Source organism: Aethalodelphis obliquidens, unplaced genomic scaffold, assembly GCF_003676395.1.
Source record: "Aethalodelphis obliquidens isolate GAN/ISIS:26980383/991018 unplaced genomic scaffold, ASM367639v1 scaffold2, whole genome shotgun sequence".
NCBI classification, from domain to species: Eukaryota; Metazoa; Chordata; class Mammalia; order Artiodactyla; family Delphinidae; genus Aethalodelphis; species Aethalodelphis obliquidens.
This window is the reverse complement of record NW_020837946.1, coordinates 46,067,542-46,085,371: the sequence shown is the minus strand read 5'-3', so window position 1 is coordinate 46,085,371 and position 17,830 is coordinate 46,067,542. Positions and strand designations below refer to the sequence as shown.

General features: G+C 35.2%; 1 protein-coding gene across 5 annotated transcripts in view; it reads right to left on the bottom strand.

The window, feature by feature from the left end:
• TFPI (tissue factor pathway inhibitor) overlaps positions 1-17,830 on the bottom strand; it is a 69,809-nt gene that overhangs the window by 28,050 nt on the left and 23,929 nt on the right. For all 5 annotated transcript variants that reach the window (XM_027126219.1, XM_027126229.1, XM_027126211.1 and 2 more), the window contains 2 exons: positions 10,149-10,271; positions 4,542-4,739 (listed from right to left, as the gene is read on the bottom strand). In XM_027126219.1, the coding sequence (XP_026982020.1) occupies positions 4,542-4,739; positions 10,149-10,269 (319 nt within the window). In that variant the 5' untranslated portion in view covers positions 10,270-10,271. The remainder of the gene's footprint in view (positions 1-4,541; positions 4,740-10,148; positions 10,272-17,830) is intronic.

Here is a 17,830-nt window from a genome sequence, read left to right as displayed (position 1 = left end):
AACTTTGTTACCATGTCTCTATTATTACATAGGTAAATACATCATGCAAGATTATATATATTTGGAAACAACTGATAAAACAGCTTTACATGCAAAAGGACAGCTGAGCATACATATCAAACTAAACACATCCCTAGTTCCTATTCTCTGAAATATTTGGCTTGACTTTATTCTCAGGCATGGTAATTTACAAGCCATAGTTCTCGAAGGTCTCCAAAATAAAACAAAAATTCAGCTTCCAAGTCTTAATATATAAGATATACATCATATTTCTCCTTTCACTTCTGTCAGTTTTTTCTCTGAAAATTTTCCAGTTCTGTAATTGAGGCATACACATAGACATTGAGGATTTTTATGGTTTTTTGATTAATTGGCCCTCATTCTTATAATGTGTCTTCCCTTTCTCCTGCCAATATTCCTTGTCCTATAGTCTACTTTTACTAATCATTCTTCTGATCTGTGCTTGCATGGCATATCTTTTTTCATCTTTTCACTTTTAACCTCTCTGTGTCTGTATTTTTAAAACGTCTTTCCTGCAGACAACACGTACTTAGTTCGTGATTTTTTTATATTGTCTACTATATACCTTTTTTTTTTTTTTTCGGTACGTGGGCCTCTCACTGTTGTGGCCTCTCCCATTGCGAAGCACAGGCTCCGGACGCGCAGTCTCAGCGGCCATAGCTCACGGGCCCAGCCGCTCCGCGGCATGTGGGATCTTCCTGGACCGGGGCACGAACCCGTGTCCCCTGCATCGGCAGGCGGACTCTGAACCACTGCGCCACCAGGGAAGCCCTACTATATACCTTTTAACTGGAGTGATTATACCATTAAAATTTAATGTAATTTTAATATGCATCTTTAATTCATGACAATTTGGCTTCAAGTAATTAATACCACTTTCATCTGTAGTATCAGAACCTTACAACAGTAATCTCATATGTTCCCCCTCCTTTCCTGTGTGCTTTAGTTTTAAATCTTTTACTATTACTCACAGTGCAAGTCTGCTAGCAATAAATTTTCTCAGACATTGTTAATCTGAAAAAGTGTTTATCTCCATTATGAGGGTATTTTTAATAGATCTAGATTACTAATTGGCAGTTTATTTTTTCCTTTAGCTCTTCAAATAAGATGTTCCATTTTCTTCTCTTGTGAATTGTTTCTTGATGGGAACTTGGGGATTCTTTCGATCTTCATTCCCTCATGTATCATTTTCCTCATTTTTTTATGATTTACATTTTATCCACAATTTTCAGCAATTTGATTATTATATTCATTTGTGTAGACTTCTTTTTCTTTATTCTTTTTTTTATTTTTTATTTTTTCAGTGTTCTTGGTTCTACAAGTTACAGTTTTCATCAAATGTGGATAATTCTTTGCCATTTTTTTGTTCACATATCTCCTGCCCCAACTGCCAGGACTCCAATTACACATTTTGATAGACTTCTTGATTTCCTGCCATGGGTTATTGGGCTATATTCTTTTTTGTTTGCTTGTTTAGCCTTTTTTTAATCCCCACTGTCCTTCATCTTGAACAGTTACTATTGCTCTGTCTTTAAGTTTACTGACCTTTTCTTCTGTAATGTCTAATCTGCTTTAAGTACATCTGGAAAATTTCTTATTTTATATACTGAATTTTTCAGGTTTAGAATTTCCATTTAGTTCTCTTTTATATATTCCATTTTCTCCTTATTATGTTCATGTTTTCTTTAAATCCTTTACCATATTTATAATAGCTATTTTAAAGTCCTTGTCTACTAATTTTGTCACCTCTGTCATTTCTCTGTTTGAATTGAGCACTTTTTTCCTAATTATGGATCACAGTTTGCTTCTTCTTCAAATGTTTAGTATTCTGGGCAGGGGGGATTATAGATATTTTTGAATATTATGCTGTTGGCTGCTGGATTTTATTGTCTTCCGTTAAAGAATGTTTTACCATCTTCCATTAAAGAAGTGCCTTCTGGCAAGTAGTTGAGTTACTTGTGGATCATCTGGAACTTTTATTTATTTATTTATTTATTTATTTTTATTTATTTTTTTTTGCGGTATGCGGGCCTCTCACTGTTGTGGCCTCTCCCGTTGCGGAGCACAGGCTCCGGACGCACAGGCTCAGCGGCCATGGCTCACGGGCCCAGCCGCTCCGCAGCATGTGGGATCTTCCCCGACCGGGGCACGAACCCGCATCCCCTGCATCGGCAGGCGGACTCTCAACCACTGCGCCACCAGGGAAGCCCTATCTGGAACTTTTAAGCCTTGGTTTAAGCTTCACTATGGCAAGGTTAAAGTAGCTTTTACTCTAGGTCTAATTTAGTCCTATTACTAAATTAAATGTAAAATTTCTCCTAGTCATGTGGGAGCTCTGGGAATTGTTCCACTTACAAATCCCTGTAATTACTTTCTCAAACTCATGGAATTTCACCAAGTGCATGCAGTTTTATTATTCAGTAACAAACTCAAAGGGACCCTTATCCAGATTTTTTAGCTTTTTCTCTACATATGTCCATTCTCTCTCACATATTGTCCCTCAAAACCCAGCCACATCAGTCTACCAGTCTCCAATCTCCACATCCTCCACCATGGAGGCCACCATGCTGTGCTGGTATTTCCCTCCTTTAACTGTGGTCTGAAGTGCCTTCATGCAGATTGCTGGGGAGACCAGAGGGTTCACCTCATGTGTTTCCCGTCTCTCAGAGATCACAATCCTGCACTGCCTTTTGATCAATGTCTGTAAACAGCTGATTCATATATTTTGCCCAGTTTTCTAGTTATTTACATTAGGAAAGAAAGTTCAGCTCCAGTTACTCCATCACAGCTGAAGATGGAATTTTCTCCTTAGGTGATTTTTTAAAATCTTAGTAATTCTTCTATGTCAGCTATATCCTTAACAGTAGCTTACTATATAAAACACTCAGATATTCAAACAGTAATATCAATGACTTTTGAAGAGATAATGAGGAGATGGGGGCAAAAGACATATAGTTATGGTAGGCAATAATGATGTTTGAGAAAACATTATAGCAGGACATTCACTGAAGAACAAAATCATATTTGATTAATTTCTAAAGAAAAGGGTAACTTTTCACAATGGTGAAATAAAAGGTTTGTAAATTATAAAAACTAAATAGGTATGTATTTCAGGAAAGAGGCCAGTTGATGAAGTTAAGTAGGCTGCTACATGAAAAAGTGAGGATTACAAAGAATGAGGCAACCAGGCCTCTAGCCAAGGTGCTGAACCTGAGTGATACTCAGTACGAAAGGATACTTGGCCCAGTATGGAATAGAACAGGGTATAGAAATCTACGATGAATGGGAAATGACCAGGCAATCACAAAAACCAAAGGTACTACAGAGGACCACTGAACTGCCTAATCTGTGTTAGTAACATTTCTAGCACATCTATGGAGAGGAAAGAGGGAAATAAGTGCTCTGAGATAAAGAAATTCATTCACATCAATTCTTTTCTGCCAGGTCTGGAGCATACAACAGTCACAGAGGAGAAAAGCTCTCTGTTTTTACCACACTGAGATTTTCCCATAGGCCGAGAGCATCATGATACCAGGGCTGTTTTGTAAAAGCTGTTTAGGAAAGCATTATCAGAGTGAAAATGCAGACCTGCCTGCTTTGCAAAAAACAAGACACCAGTGTTAACTAAAGATACCATCACTATGGCCCTACAGTTTAATTCAACTGTCTCTAAGAACATGCAGTGGGGAAATTTGGGACTAGAAACTGCAGAAATAAAGACAACTCAGGATTTTCTATCTCTCAAGTAGCTCTCAATTCAGAAGAATAAAACTGAGATAAAAACATTCAAAATTTTGACCAGTAATTGTTTGGAATTTATCTCAGTCTAAAGAGAGAAAACCACATGAAACATTGTAATTTGTAGAATTTGAAAAAAAAAGTTGTTTTAACATGATTAAAAGAATAAAAGTGTTCAATAAAGTTTAATAGTAGAATGTGATATGCTTTTAAACCTTATAACTCAGTAAAACTATGAAAAGTTGGGTTCAGTAAGGTCTTCATAGGTCATCAGGGATGATATTTTCTACATTATTCCAAGGCTCCAAAGAGAAGGATTTTACTTTCATATATATATTTCTATAATTTTCTAATTAGTAGCTGTTGAGAACCTCAAATTGGATTAATTCATTATCTTGACAGGGAAACAACTATGAGATCATTGTATTGGTAAAGGAAAGTCTAAGTCACTGTGAATAACAATTTATTTCCTGTGAACTCATAGCTACCCAAGGAGGCTGAATTACACTTAATTTGTTGCAGATATAAAATCTGTTCTGCAAACTTAAGGGTTTTCTTCCCTCTTTATTATGGGGAAGAGTATAGGACAATAAGCTTACTGTATTTTATAATGACTGATACAAAAAAATGAAAAACAGTAGTTGAACATTAAAGCTAAAAAAGTGAAAAAGATTCCTTGGAATGTTAAAATAGTTTTAACATTTTTTCTAAAATGATCAAATCTATGATTAGATCTAATAACTCTAAAGGTTTCTGGGTAATAAGTATCTCCAGAAACCTACCTCTTGTACATTTTTCTTTGCAGTCTTCCAGACTTTCAAATCGATTCTGATTTCCTTCACATCCCCCATATATAAATTCTTCACATTGCTGAGTGTGAATATTGAAAAAAAATCTCTTTATCATTGCTTTGCATGGGCCATCATCTGCTTTAAATGCACAGAATGAATGTACAAGTTTCAACGGTGGCAACTCAGCATCTACAAGGTAAAAATAAAAGAATAACATTCATTTTTAATACATCTTAATTTTAAGGAGAAGTGCAACAATAATAAAATAGGCTGATATAAGAAACTATGAAAAGTTATCAAAAAGTTAGATAAAATATATAAACTCATCAAATGAGACAGGTCTTACCAACTTTATTAAACTTTAATAGTTGATTATTAACCAACTTTTAAGGAAAAATATCAAATATTTTTTCTAGACTCTTGTTATAGATGTTGCTTAAACTTGTACCAGTTGACCAATATGGAATTGAGTAGTAGTTATAAGGTAACTGATGTGTTGACATTACAGATAAGTAGAGATGTCTCCCTAATCCACAGCTGTGTCATTTTTTACATACAAAACAACTCTTTAAAAGCAACAATATCAGGGCTGGTACATGACTCCAATCCTCATGAAAGAAAAAGCAACAGAATATTTATATTCATACATGTATGTATATATCATACTACATTAAACCATTCCCTATTTATGAAAATTTAGGTGTTAAATACTATAAATTACAAATAATTAATTTTCTTAAATTATACACACAAGTACTTCTTTTCTCTAGAAATTAATAATATATAATAACATTTTAGAGTATTGTATATATCTGTATATAAACAAAAAATGACATGAAAAATATATATTTTCCCTTCATCACTGAAGTTACAACTGTCAATTTGAATTCAAAAATAAGCGAAAGCATTTTCTGAGTAGTACATTTATGCATGATTGTGAATGCTATTTATATTCCTTTCTTTACTTAAAGATTGATAATTCTACACATGACATTCTGAGTTGTTAAAAAATTGTGAGAAGTTAGAAAGCTTCAAGGACCCTAAGTGGTGCATCTGACTGAGAGATGACGCACAATGTGTCACTGAATTAGCACTTTATGTTTTATCTGCTCTATATACATTTTTGTAGGGCTGACAAAAATTTGACCTATCAGTTCTATAAATATCCTTAGGAGCAGATCTTAGAATCTCAGAAGTCACATAAATAATTTTGAGAAATGAGCTAGAATAAAAACTCTGACATTTTCATAACTTATGGCTATATACCATTATTTCAGAAATTCCTATAGCACTTCTCATACAATATGATGGTCTTGATTCCCAAGTTAATGTTACTTTAGAACTCTACAGACACCAAATCATTGAAGCAGTGCTTCAGACAGGCACCTTTAATATAGGCCACTTGTAGAACACAGCTTTACCTGAGTTGCCAAATACTGTATACTTAGGGAAACTATGTCTTATAAATCAATAACTTATATCAAATTATTTCTCATTGATTATTCCCGCATTTTTGACTTTTCATATATTTGATATTCTTTATTATCATGCCAAATCTTTTATTTTACAGTTTCTGTATTAAGGATATACCATCTTATTTTCAACCTGCTATTTAGTAATGGTGCCACCAGGTGGTGGCAGCGTACCACAAACAAAGGATATTACACCATAGTTGTAGCAGTTGTCCTGGTAGTAAGAGCTAACGTTTACTGAGTAATTACTGTGCTCCAGACATTTTGCAATTATATTATTTAACGATCACAACAAACTTCTGAATTAGGCATTATTATCTCCACTTTACAGATTATAAAAGAGCACTGCAAAAATTAATTGTTCAGTTCACACCATAAGTGACGGCTTCAGAATTGACCCTCAGATAGTTTTATACCAGATACTGCTCACCTTCTTAATAACTGAGTGATACTGTCACAGATCTGTGTGACTGAGATTCCTTAATTGGCATTTAAGTCAAGCACATAGATTTAATTGTACAATTTCCACTCAATAAATTTTTCTAAACTTCACTTTATAAAAATTAAAAATGGTTTCAGTGATGAAAGCAGGTAATGATTTTATAGCAATTTCCTAAAGAAAACACTAAGAATTAACTTTGAATAATGTATTTTACTAATTATTATCTAGTTACTCATTTTTACCATTCATATTTTATTGTATTTCTTACACGAATCCTATATTAGAATATTCTTTTGTGCAGTGACCTTGCAACCTCGCACTTGGGCACAGCATTCTTGATTTGGGGGAGTGATCAGGTGGCCCCTCTGGACACACAGCCATGCTGTGCCACTAAAAAGGGATGAAAGTTTGTCTTGTTTTGATTTTTTAATTTAGATAAACCTTTTCAAAAGTTAACAATCGTGTGTTGGTCATTTGTCAGGCACTGTGCTGTCATGGCAGATATGATAGTAAATTAGGTGGCAGTGACCACCCCCCCCCCCTTCATGAAGCATGCGGACACTAAAGACTTAGTTATATAAATATTCAAGAAGTTCAGGATGCTGTGTAAGTGTATAATAAGATACTTAAGCTTTTCTGAGGGGATCAAGGGTAACTTTCCCAAGACTTGAAGAAAGCGTTGACTGTGACAAGGATCTACCTAAGGCCGTAAAACTGGAAAAAACATACAAGACAATGTAACAGGACTTTAATCTGATGTAGTAAGATAAACAGAATTATGGTTTATATGTAATTATTTTCATAATTAATTTCTTATATTGGGTTGGCCAAAAAGTTAGGGGTTTTCCATCACATCTTACGGAACTTTCTGGCCAACCCAATATTTTATGTCTCACAGTCTGAGAATTAAAATCTCAGTCTTCCCTCCCCCTGTCCTGGGATGTTGAATGGAAGGCTCGTGATATATTTGGGGATGTGTCATATCCTTGACTATTAGAATCCTCATTCTCCTGGAATTTGTTTGGGAACCTAGAGCTTTATGGTTAACCTACTATCTATATATATGCTACTTGACTATCTAACTAAAATATTTGATTTCTCTGGAAAGGAAGAACACAGACGTGTACTCTGCCTCCTCTGTGCTAGGAAATATGCCAGATGCTTTTATGCAGTTTATATAACAACCATTTAAATGTAGTTATTTAGATCACTTACTTATAGATTAGGATACTGGGAGTCAGAGAGTTTACATAAACTCATCTAATTTTGCAAAGCTGCTATGTGGCAAACTACACATGCATACTTAGGTCTGTCTGATTCTAAATGTTATGAAACATACTTGCCTTTCTCTAAATGCTCCCTGCTAATCTTGTCTCTACCAGTCTAAAGGAATTAAAAAAAAAAAAAAAAAAAGTTTATCACCACTATTTTTTAATCATTTTTATCTTATCAAAAATTTCTCTATTTCATCCTCCCTGCTGGTTGAACTAATTTTAAAAGGTCTACTATTGACTTGTGAGAGAAGCCGTAAAATCTTGTAATGTTTTTCAATAAAATGCTAGTACAGTATTTCAATGAACTGGCATACATCTATAAAATGATGGCATGACCTTGGCATAATGTGATAGATGGTATCTCCAAAATTGAATCAATACAGACACAGGATCATGCTATCACAAGATTAATTAAAAACAAAACAAAAGAAAACCAAAACTGCATAAGACTGTGCAGCCAGTCAGCTAAGTGGTCTTCAAATCTAGCTTTAAGATCAAAATTTTTCCTTATCCAGGTGGGTTTGGTCTGGATTTATCCAGAGATTTTAAACTTGGGTTTAATTATTGATGGGTTAATTCTGGTTTCTTGGCTGACTGTGGCAGTAGCAACAGTTTCAGGACCATCCTGGTTAACTGGCATGCATTTTCTCAGCCTAATTGAGGGAGCTTGGAGGAGGTGAATATTAGGAACACTTGGACTCTTTCTCCTCCCACTTTCTAAGACGGGATTGCCTGCTTTGCCCTGTTGGGACTTACTGTAACCTCCACATTCCTTCTCTACCCAACCTCCAGAATATTAGAACTTTAGCCATCCCTTTTGAAAAATGAGTGGAAGGAAGAATTAGAGTCCATCTTATAGTGCCCACATTCCTACTCTCATAAGGCACATAATGGTTTTTACTTTATCAAATAATGTTCCATCTTTAGGAAATTTTCCCAATAATATATATGTATTTTTTGGTGGCATATAATAATAAGCCTTTATTTTTCATTCATGGGTAGGATGTGAATGGCCCTTCTGATCCCAGCTGGGTTTGCTTCTTATCGACCGGTCAGCTGGGGGCTGATGTAGGCTGGGCCTGCCTGGGCAGATGGACTTCAAGCTGTGGGTCCAGTTGGTCTAGACCTTCAGATCTGCTCCCAGTGTCTCATTTTTGGGTGCAGGCTGAAGTGATGTAGCATGTACCATTTGGCCACTTCCCTGTGCCAAGCTCTCAGATAGCCAAGCTTAGATGAGTCCCCCTTTTCTTTGTATCAACGGCAGCACCCTTATGCATGCCTCTTATCATTTCACTTACCACATTACACTGAAATAATCTGTCTACATTAAAGTCTCCCTTGTGAAACCATGAAATTTTGGAGAACCCGGTCTCAGTCATCACTTCTTCCCTAGCACCTACCAGAGTCTCAGGCACATAAGATATATTTATTCAATCTTTATCAAAGGTTAGTACAAGGAACAAAATCACATTAAAGAGCTGTTGGAGATATGAAATCAAAATGTATTTATGGATATGTTTTGTACATCATAAACATATATACAAATGAATAGAAGCTATCACTTTGTTCAGTCTCTCATTATTAACAATGATGAGATTTTTATCACTAATTTACTAATTTGCCACAAAATATTACTTTTAAGAAAGAAATAAATCTATAATAACGATCACTACACAGTCTCCTCCTTGTTCTATTGTTTTATTGTTAAAACAGTTGATGCTTGAACAACACAGGTTTGAGATGCATGGGTTCACTTACACAAAATGTTTTTTCAGTAATAAATACTATAGTACTACATGATCTGTGGTTGGCTGAATCTGCATGCAGAACGCAGGACCTAGAGGAATCATGGATACGGAGGGCTGACTATAAGTTATATGTGGATTTTTGACTTCACTGATGGTTGGTACCCTGACTCCTGCATTGCTCAAGGGTCAACTGTATTTTATTTTTAGACACAGAACTTTACGGGATTAGAACTATCTTCTATTACCCAGATCTTCTGGTATCCTGCTTGACTAGATTCTTACTTTGGACTCATCTGAGAAGTTTTTATTTGAGGAATAAAGGCAAGAAGGAGAGAATGACTGAAACCTCAGATGTTTGTACTTTCCTTTTCCTTCTCATACTTTTCCCAGACAAAGGGTGACATCAAGGTTCATAGAGAGTTGTATCTATACCATTTTGCTCCTTGCAATTTTTCAGAGGTACTTCAGTATTTAATATATAGTCTGAGAAAAAAGAGATCTTCCTTGCTAAAGTGACTTTATTTTTTGGACTAAGATTTTGGAAAAATGTCACTTCAATAAAAACTGATTTTTCTACAAGATGGAGAAAAATGTATTAAATTTTTGTATTAAAATTGAGAGCATTGACTAGCTTAAAAAGATGAATACTTTTAACATTTTACCTGTAATGTTTGTATGTTCTTCACCTTCCTCAGGAACAGCATTAAGAGGGGCAGAGGCACAACTAAGCAGCAGACATACAGAAACCAAAAAAATATGTTCTTTCTTCATTGCGTCAATCATCTCTGAAATACAGAACACAGATATATCTAATAAATAAAATGTTAATGTGGATTTATATACAGACTAGTAGGAACTTTATGCATACCTCCACATGTAAATTTCTATGACATTTAATGTGTATTCTCATACATTTCTGTCCACAAATTCCATGAGTCATATTTAAAACATGTGTATTAGCATTCAATATTGTAGATACACATACTTTCAGTGCATATAGCTAATAATATTCAAGTACAGAGGTCATATTTCAATCTTGAAAATATACATTAAAATGGCAATAACTGAGAGACATGGGTAATCCTGATCAACATGACTAAGTATGTATTAAGAACCATTTACATTTGCAATTCTATTTGCCACATCTTTCTCATAACTATTCTTTTTTTAAGTCAGAACTAATTTTACTTTAATTTTTCTTGCATTTTTCTATTATTTCTTTTTTTGTTGTTTTTTGTTTGTTTGTTTGTTTGTTTGCGGTATGCGGGCCTCTCACTGCTGTGGCCTCTCCCGTTGTGGAGCACGGGCTCCGGACACGCAGGCCCAGCGGCCACGGCTCACGGGCCCAGCCGCTCCGCAGCACGTGGGGTCTTCCTGGACCGGGGCACGAACCCGTGTCCCCTGCATCGGCAGGCGGACTCCCAACCACTGCACCACCAGGGAAGCCCTCTATTATTTCTTTAACGCAGCTTTCAATTTCTGATTCCTCTTTCCCTTTACTCCCATTTCAAAAAAGAAACACATTTCCAAATTTTCATCTTTGTTTCCTTTAAAGTATGTTTCTGTTTTTATAACCAATTTCCTAACCAGGTTTTCTATGAGATTGCAAACAGAACTGTTGAAAAAGAAATTGTCTAACATTCTAGCCAGTCCTTTGTCCCAGTTCTTCTCCCTCAACTTAGGGAGTTATCTGATTCAAAAGAGTTTCACAGAAAAGTGACTTTAAGTGGTAAATCAACACATTTACTCTCTATAGGAAACAGATTTCAGCAGGAGAGTGAGACTTCCTGTTTCAAAATTATTTAAAGATCAATAGCAAAAAATAATGGAAAAGCACATACAAATTTTTTTCTTTAAGGCTATTTTTCCTTTGGATTCAAAAGTGGAAGGAAATGTGTAATGTTTACACAGCACGGGAAGAGAAAAAGAAGAGAATACATGCACGTGTTCAGCCACTGATGCGATCGGAATCAGGAAGGAAAGAGCAATGTTATCAGTAAACATTCAGAAATGCAGGAACAGATATTCCATCAAAAACAATTTAGAGAATATTCTGTTTATGTCTATAGTGGATCACAGCTGCAATATACATCATTAAAGTGTAGTCATAATAAATAATAAAGTAATAAATGGCATTTGCTTTAAACTTCATTAAAATCACTAGTGAAATGTATAACCCATTTTCTCACACTTTGGAAATGATAACACATTTTTGAATTTTAGTCAGTAGCAGTGTTACAAAACTCCTAAATCATATCATAAAGTATTTGAATTCACAAATATATATGTATTTAAATGTATGTACAAATATACACATACACTGTTGACCTTTGACCAGCATGGATTTGAACTGCATGGGTTCACTTATACATGGGTTTTTTTCAATAGTAAATGCTGTAGTACTACACGATCCACGGTTGCTTGAATCCTTGGATGTGGAACCGCTGATATAGAGGAATTGTGGATATGAAGGAATTGTGCATATGGAAGGCCTAATCAGAATAGTGTGACTACTTTTCTTCATGGACTAGATTCACATAGCTTCAGTATAGCATTGATAGTTTTAGTTTGGAAGTGTCCCACCACTGGACCAATATGTTTGAGGTGGAGAGCTACAGGAGACTAGCACAGATTTGGTGGACCCTAAAAAAAGTCAGGGGTCAGGGAATAGGAAAATGTCAAAACACTGCAAATCTTAATGTAAGTATATGAGTTTAAGGGTGGAGTGGACAGGTGTAGCTCCCAGGAGGAGTAGATTATTGCTTCCAGAAGAAATCAAGGGTGTTGGACAGAAAACACTATGAGTATGCTCTATAGAAAGCCATAGCTAATTAATGACTGACACAGAACTTGAATTCAAGTGAGCAGATTGCTAGTTCAGTACTTTTTCTTCTCCACAGTGTTGCCTCTGAAAAGTGACCGAAACCACTAAATATTTCAATTTCTAAGAGCAGTGTAGAAGACTGATTTGGGTGTGCGTGCCACTGAAAAAATAGTACAACTTGTTATAACATTCATAAAACTGTAATTTGTGGAGATCAACTAGAGTGAACTGATGTAATTATATATTATTGTAATGAACTTATTTTTAAATTTCAAAACACATAATTACATTGTAAAATGACAAACAAGATAACAAACCTGACCTGAAGCTATCCAGTGATTAACACACTTCTTACACATCCTTGTACCTTTCTGTACTCTATTGTCTTAAATAGCTGGCCCCATTAAAAATATGTATTACCCAACCTGGTATCATACACAAAAATTGATTCAAGAGAATTTAACCATCTAAATGTGAAAGATAAAACATTAAATTTTAGGAGAAAAAACATATGAGAATATATTCATGATGAGGTTGGCAAGCATTTTTGAATCAAGATATAGACAGCACCAATTAAAAATAAAATACTGATAATTGGATTTCATTAAAATCAAGAACTGTTCAACAAAGGAAGCACCCTTAAGATACTGAAAAGGCAAGTTGTGAGGAAGTATTTGAAATTCACATATCTTAAGATTATATATTGAAAATGTATAAAGAACTACAAATAAATATGCAATTAAAAATGAATCAGGGCTTCCCTGGTGGCGCAGTGGTTGGGAGTCCGCCTGCCGATGCAGGGGACATGGGTTTGTGCCCCGTTCAGGGAAGATCCCACATGCCGCCGAGCGGCTGGGCCCGTGAGCCATGGCCGCTGAGCCTGCGCGTCTGGAGCCTGTGCTCCGCAAAGGGAGAGGCCACAACAGTGAGAGGCCCGCGTACCGCAAAAAAAAAAAAAAAAAGGATTAAATATTGTACAGGCACTTTTCAATAGATTATATATATACAGCCAATAAGCATATTAAAAGATGCTCAACATCATTACTCATCAAAAAATACAAATCAGCACTGTTATGAGATACCACAACTAAAATTAGTAAAAACTGACAATACAAAATGTTGGTGAGGATGTGGACCTTTAACACTGTTGGTGGGATTATGCTATGGTCTGAATGTTTGTGTTCCCCCAAGTCCTTATATAGAATTCTAACTCCCAAAGGTGATAGTATTAGGAAGCAGGACCTTTCAGAAGGGATTAGATCATGAGGGATGGGATGTGTTCTTATAAAAGAGATCCCACAGAGGTCCCTTGTACCTGCCATCATGTAAGGACACAGCGAGAAGGCACCAGCTATGAACCAGGAAGAGGGCTTCACTCTTGCTAAATCCTCTTTAATTTATGATCTGTCATCAGAAGTTATTTAAGCAAGAATATATTACATGAATGTGTTGAGTCAGTGACTAGTTGTGCATAATAATATGTTAGTCACAAAGGGAGATTTAAAAATCTAGAGAAAGCCTTGACCCTTAAGGAATTTATGCTCAACCAATTGAATTAAATACAAATCCAATGTTAAATAAAGTAAATACAAATGCCAAGATGAATTGTGAGAATATCTTTGCATATACCAGGCACATAGTAGTGGACGATAAATATATGTTAAATTATTTACCTTGAATAAAAATAGTATTTATACATTAGGGCAATAAACTAGAAATCCTAATCTCAGCTCTGCCAGCAACCTAAGTAACCTTCGGAAATTTACGTTTCTGAACCTGATTCATAAAATGCTTGACTTGGGCTAGATTGGCCTTAAATTACATTTCAGTTCTAAAAATTTATGCATTTGAACTAACACATTTTCCTCACTTTGCGGAATAACACAGTTATGTCATATAACTTACATTTTATAGTCACTTTAATGGTAATTTGCAGCATCAATTTTAACCTTTTTAGTCAAGGTATGTTCCTCGAATACCAGTTCAGCAAGATGTTATTAGTTATTATATTTAAAAAGTGTTCATAGATTAATATATATTTATATCTAAGTTTAAAAATTTATATAGGTTTCTTAACTCTAGGACTTTTAAAGAATGCTTAATGTGGTAATGTGCAATAGTATCTTCTATGGGAGATATAGTAACTGCATTTCCAAATTTATATGTCAAGGGACTATTTTCCCATAAAATATTTTTGGAAAATATCTTGAGAGATAAGATTACAGATAAGAAAAAGTCAAGAAAAAGTCAGTAGGTTTTCTGAGCTAGAAAAATATTAAAAAGTATGATATGCTTTGTGCATTAATAAAATCCAGCATGTATGGAAAGATGTTGAGAGGGAAAAATTATAAGTGGAATTAACAGCTAGAATGTTGCAGATCAGATTGAAATTATGAAAAGGGAGTTATCAGTGGAACTACAGAGAAAGGGGCAGGTATTTTGAGTTAGTATTGATAAAACTGAGTCATTGAATAGATACAGAATATGAAGGTCAGAGGATTCAAGTATATCCTGAGTGAACTGTTGTGTGCTAGTCACACAACTTGGTAAATTAATGTAAATATTGATTGGTGTACATATTAGGGACAAATTCGGTCAGGACAGATTACATTTGAGGTTATGTTTTCTAAGTGGAACAGTATAAGGGCAGTTAAAGACACAAGGCAGGAGATAGGAAATATTTTGCTGTAGCCCCATCATCATCATCATCATTAGGGAGGATCATTTTGACAAGGGAAAAGGTGTCCAATATGTCATTCCCAGCTCCCCTTTCAACTTTATTTCCTGTCAGTCTTTTCTGTAATTACTCAGCTTTATGGATACTGCCTACTAATCCCTTGGCTCCACTGAAGCTGTTGATTCTTGAACATAGCATATTCATTCTAGGTTTAGTACTTTAAATTTGTTATTTCCTGTCATGGGGGCACTCTTCTACAAGATCCTGGAATGACAGACTCCCTTCTTTTAGTTAGGACACTTGTCAGGTATCCTCTCTCCAAAAGACCTTCTTTGAGCACCATATTTAAAAAGTAACAACCACCAGTTCCTCTATTACTCTCTATCTCAATAACTTGAGGGTTTTTTTAAAAGATTTTTTTGTCTTTTCATTATTGAATTGTAGGAGCTCTTTATATATTATGGATATAAGTTCTTTGCCAAATATATATAAATATTCTATCTTGGTCTATCTTATCTCTTCAATTTTATATGTATCTTTTGATAAGCACAAACTTTTAATTTTGATAATTTCAATTTAAAAAAATGTTTTAATAGCTATAACTATAACCACAGAGTTGTATAAACATCACCACAATCAATTTTAGAATATTTTCATTACCCTATAAGGAAATTCCCCACCCTTTAGCCATCACCCCCAGCAATTTTCCCATCCTCACGTTCCTAGGAAACCATTAATATAATTTGTTTCTATATATCACCTAATTCTAGACATTTCATATAAATGGCTTTGAGTCTGGCTTCTTTCATTTAGCATAATGTTTACAAGGTTAACCCATACTGTAGCATATATCAGTACTTAATTTCTTTTTTTAAAACTTTATTTACTTTATTTTCGGCTGTGTTGGGTCTTCGTTGCTGCGTGCAGGCTTTCTCTAGTTGCAGTGAGTGGGGGGTTACTCTTTGTTGTGATGAACGGGCTTATTGTGGTGGCTTCTCTTGTTGCTGAGCACGGGCTCTAGGCGTGTGGGCTTCAGTAATTGCAGCACACGGGCTCATTAGTTGTGGCTTGTGGGCTCTAGAGCTCAGGCTCAGTAGTTGTGGCACATGGGCTTAGTTGCTCAGCGGCATGTGGAATCTTCCCAAACCAGGGCTCGAACCCGTGTCCCCTGCATTGGCAGGCAGATTCTTAATCACTGTGCCACCAGGGAAGTCCCAGTACTTAATTTCTTTTTATTGCTAAAAGTATTCTATAAATATACCACAATTTATTTATCATCATTTAATGAACATTTGTGCTGTTGCTACTTTTTGGATATTATGAATAATGCTGCTATTAACATCTGTGCACGAGTTTTTGTGAGGATATATGTTTTTATTCCTTTTAGGTATATACCTAGGAATGAAATTATTGGATCATATGATAGTTCTGTTTAGTCATTTGAGGAACTGCCAAACTGTTTTCCAAAGCAGCTGCACCATTTTACATTCCTAAAAGTAATGACTTGCTTTGTTTTTGGAATAGCACTTATCACCACTTACATATTTATTTGCATATATAGTCACTGTCTCTCCATCACTAAAGCATTTTCCATTCTTAGCATAACATTCACAATTCTATGTTCAATACCCAAAATAATGACTGACATGAGGATAAATAAATGAATTAATATGGATAAACTTTGTGAATTAAAATTAGGTTACAATATGGATCATTAGATATATCCATACAGTTTTATTTATTTCTACCAATCCCACCAAAATATAAAGACATTAGAATCAATGTGATGGAATGTCCATTTATCCACATTTATTTTTCTAATTGTGTCTTTTGTATTGCTTATTCCACTTTTCTGGAAGTATAAAATATTTTAATTGAAAAATTTGTTTAAAAAGAAAATTTTCAAAGAAAATGTAAAATGAATAGAGTAGATTGCTATTTGTAAAATTTTGCTTAAGTGATAGGTAATTTGCAACTCAAAGAAAGAAGACAGGGTGATTACTTAAATCCAATCAAAAGAGATGGTGAGTAGGTGTGCTTAGAAAAGAGGTAATTAGGTGAAAGAAATGTATTATTTATTACTTCACTATTTATTTATGATATTAATATTCTTGAGAGGGTATGTGAAAGAAAGGCAAGTGGTCTGTGTGAATCTAGTAAGTGAGGAGCAAAAATGGAAAGGAAAAATGAAGAACTTTGAGGTTTTCACTTGTTGAGGATATGAGCTCATCTATGAACTTCACATCAACTATAATACTCTTAAAAATCCTATCCTATATGAAATATTACATCCATGTTAAGAAAACTGAAGCTTAGAAAGGGAATATAATTTTTCCAAGTAGAATGAAACAGAGCTAATATTTGCACCTATATCTGTGTAACTTCAGAGCTCAAGGTCACATCACCATACCAAGCTGCTGTCCCAAGAATTGGTCAATCTGTCTCAGCACTGTCTAGAAAGCACCCTACCTCCAGCTGCCTTGAAGGTTATTCTGGTTTGCTTGACAAGTATATTACTGTGGTAGAGGTGGCTATATCCCATATGGAAACCAAGAGCCATCAAATCAATCCAAGTAATGCCCTAAGTAACATCTCTCTCCCTCCCTCCCTCCCTCCCTCGCCCCTTCCTCCCTTCCTTTTCTCCTCCATCCCTCCCTTCCTTTTGCATGTTTAGTGGTTAAGAGGAGGGATCTGGATTAACACTGTGATATGAGCTGAACTGTGTCCTCTCCAAATTCATATGTTAACGTCTTAACCCCTAGTACATCAGAATGTGACTGTATTTGGAGACAAGGCCTTTGAATAGATAATTAAGGATAAATGAAGTCATTGGGGTGGGTCTT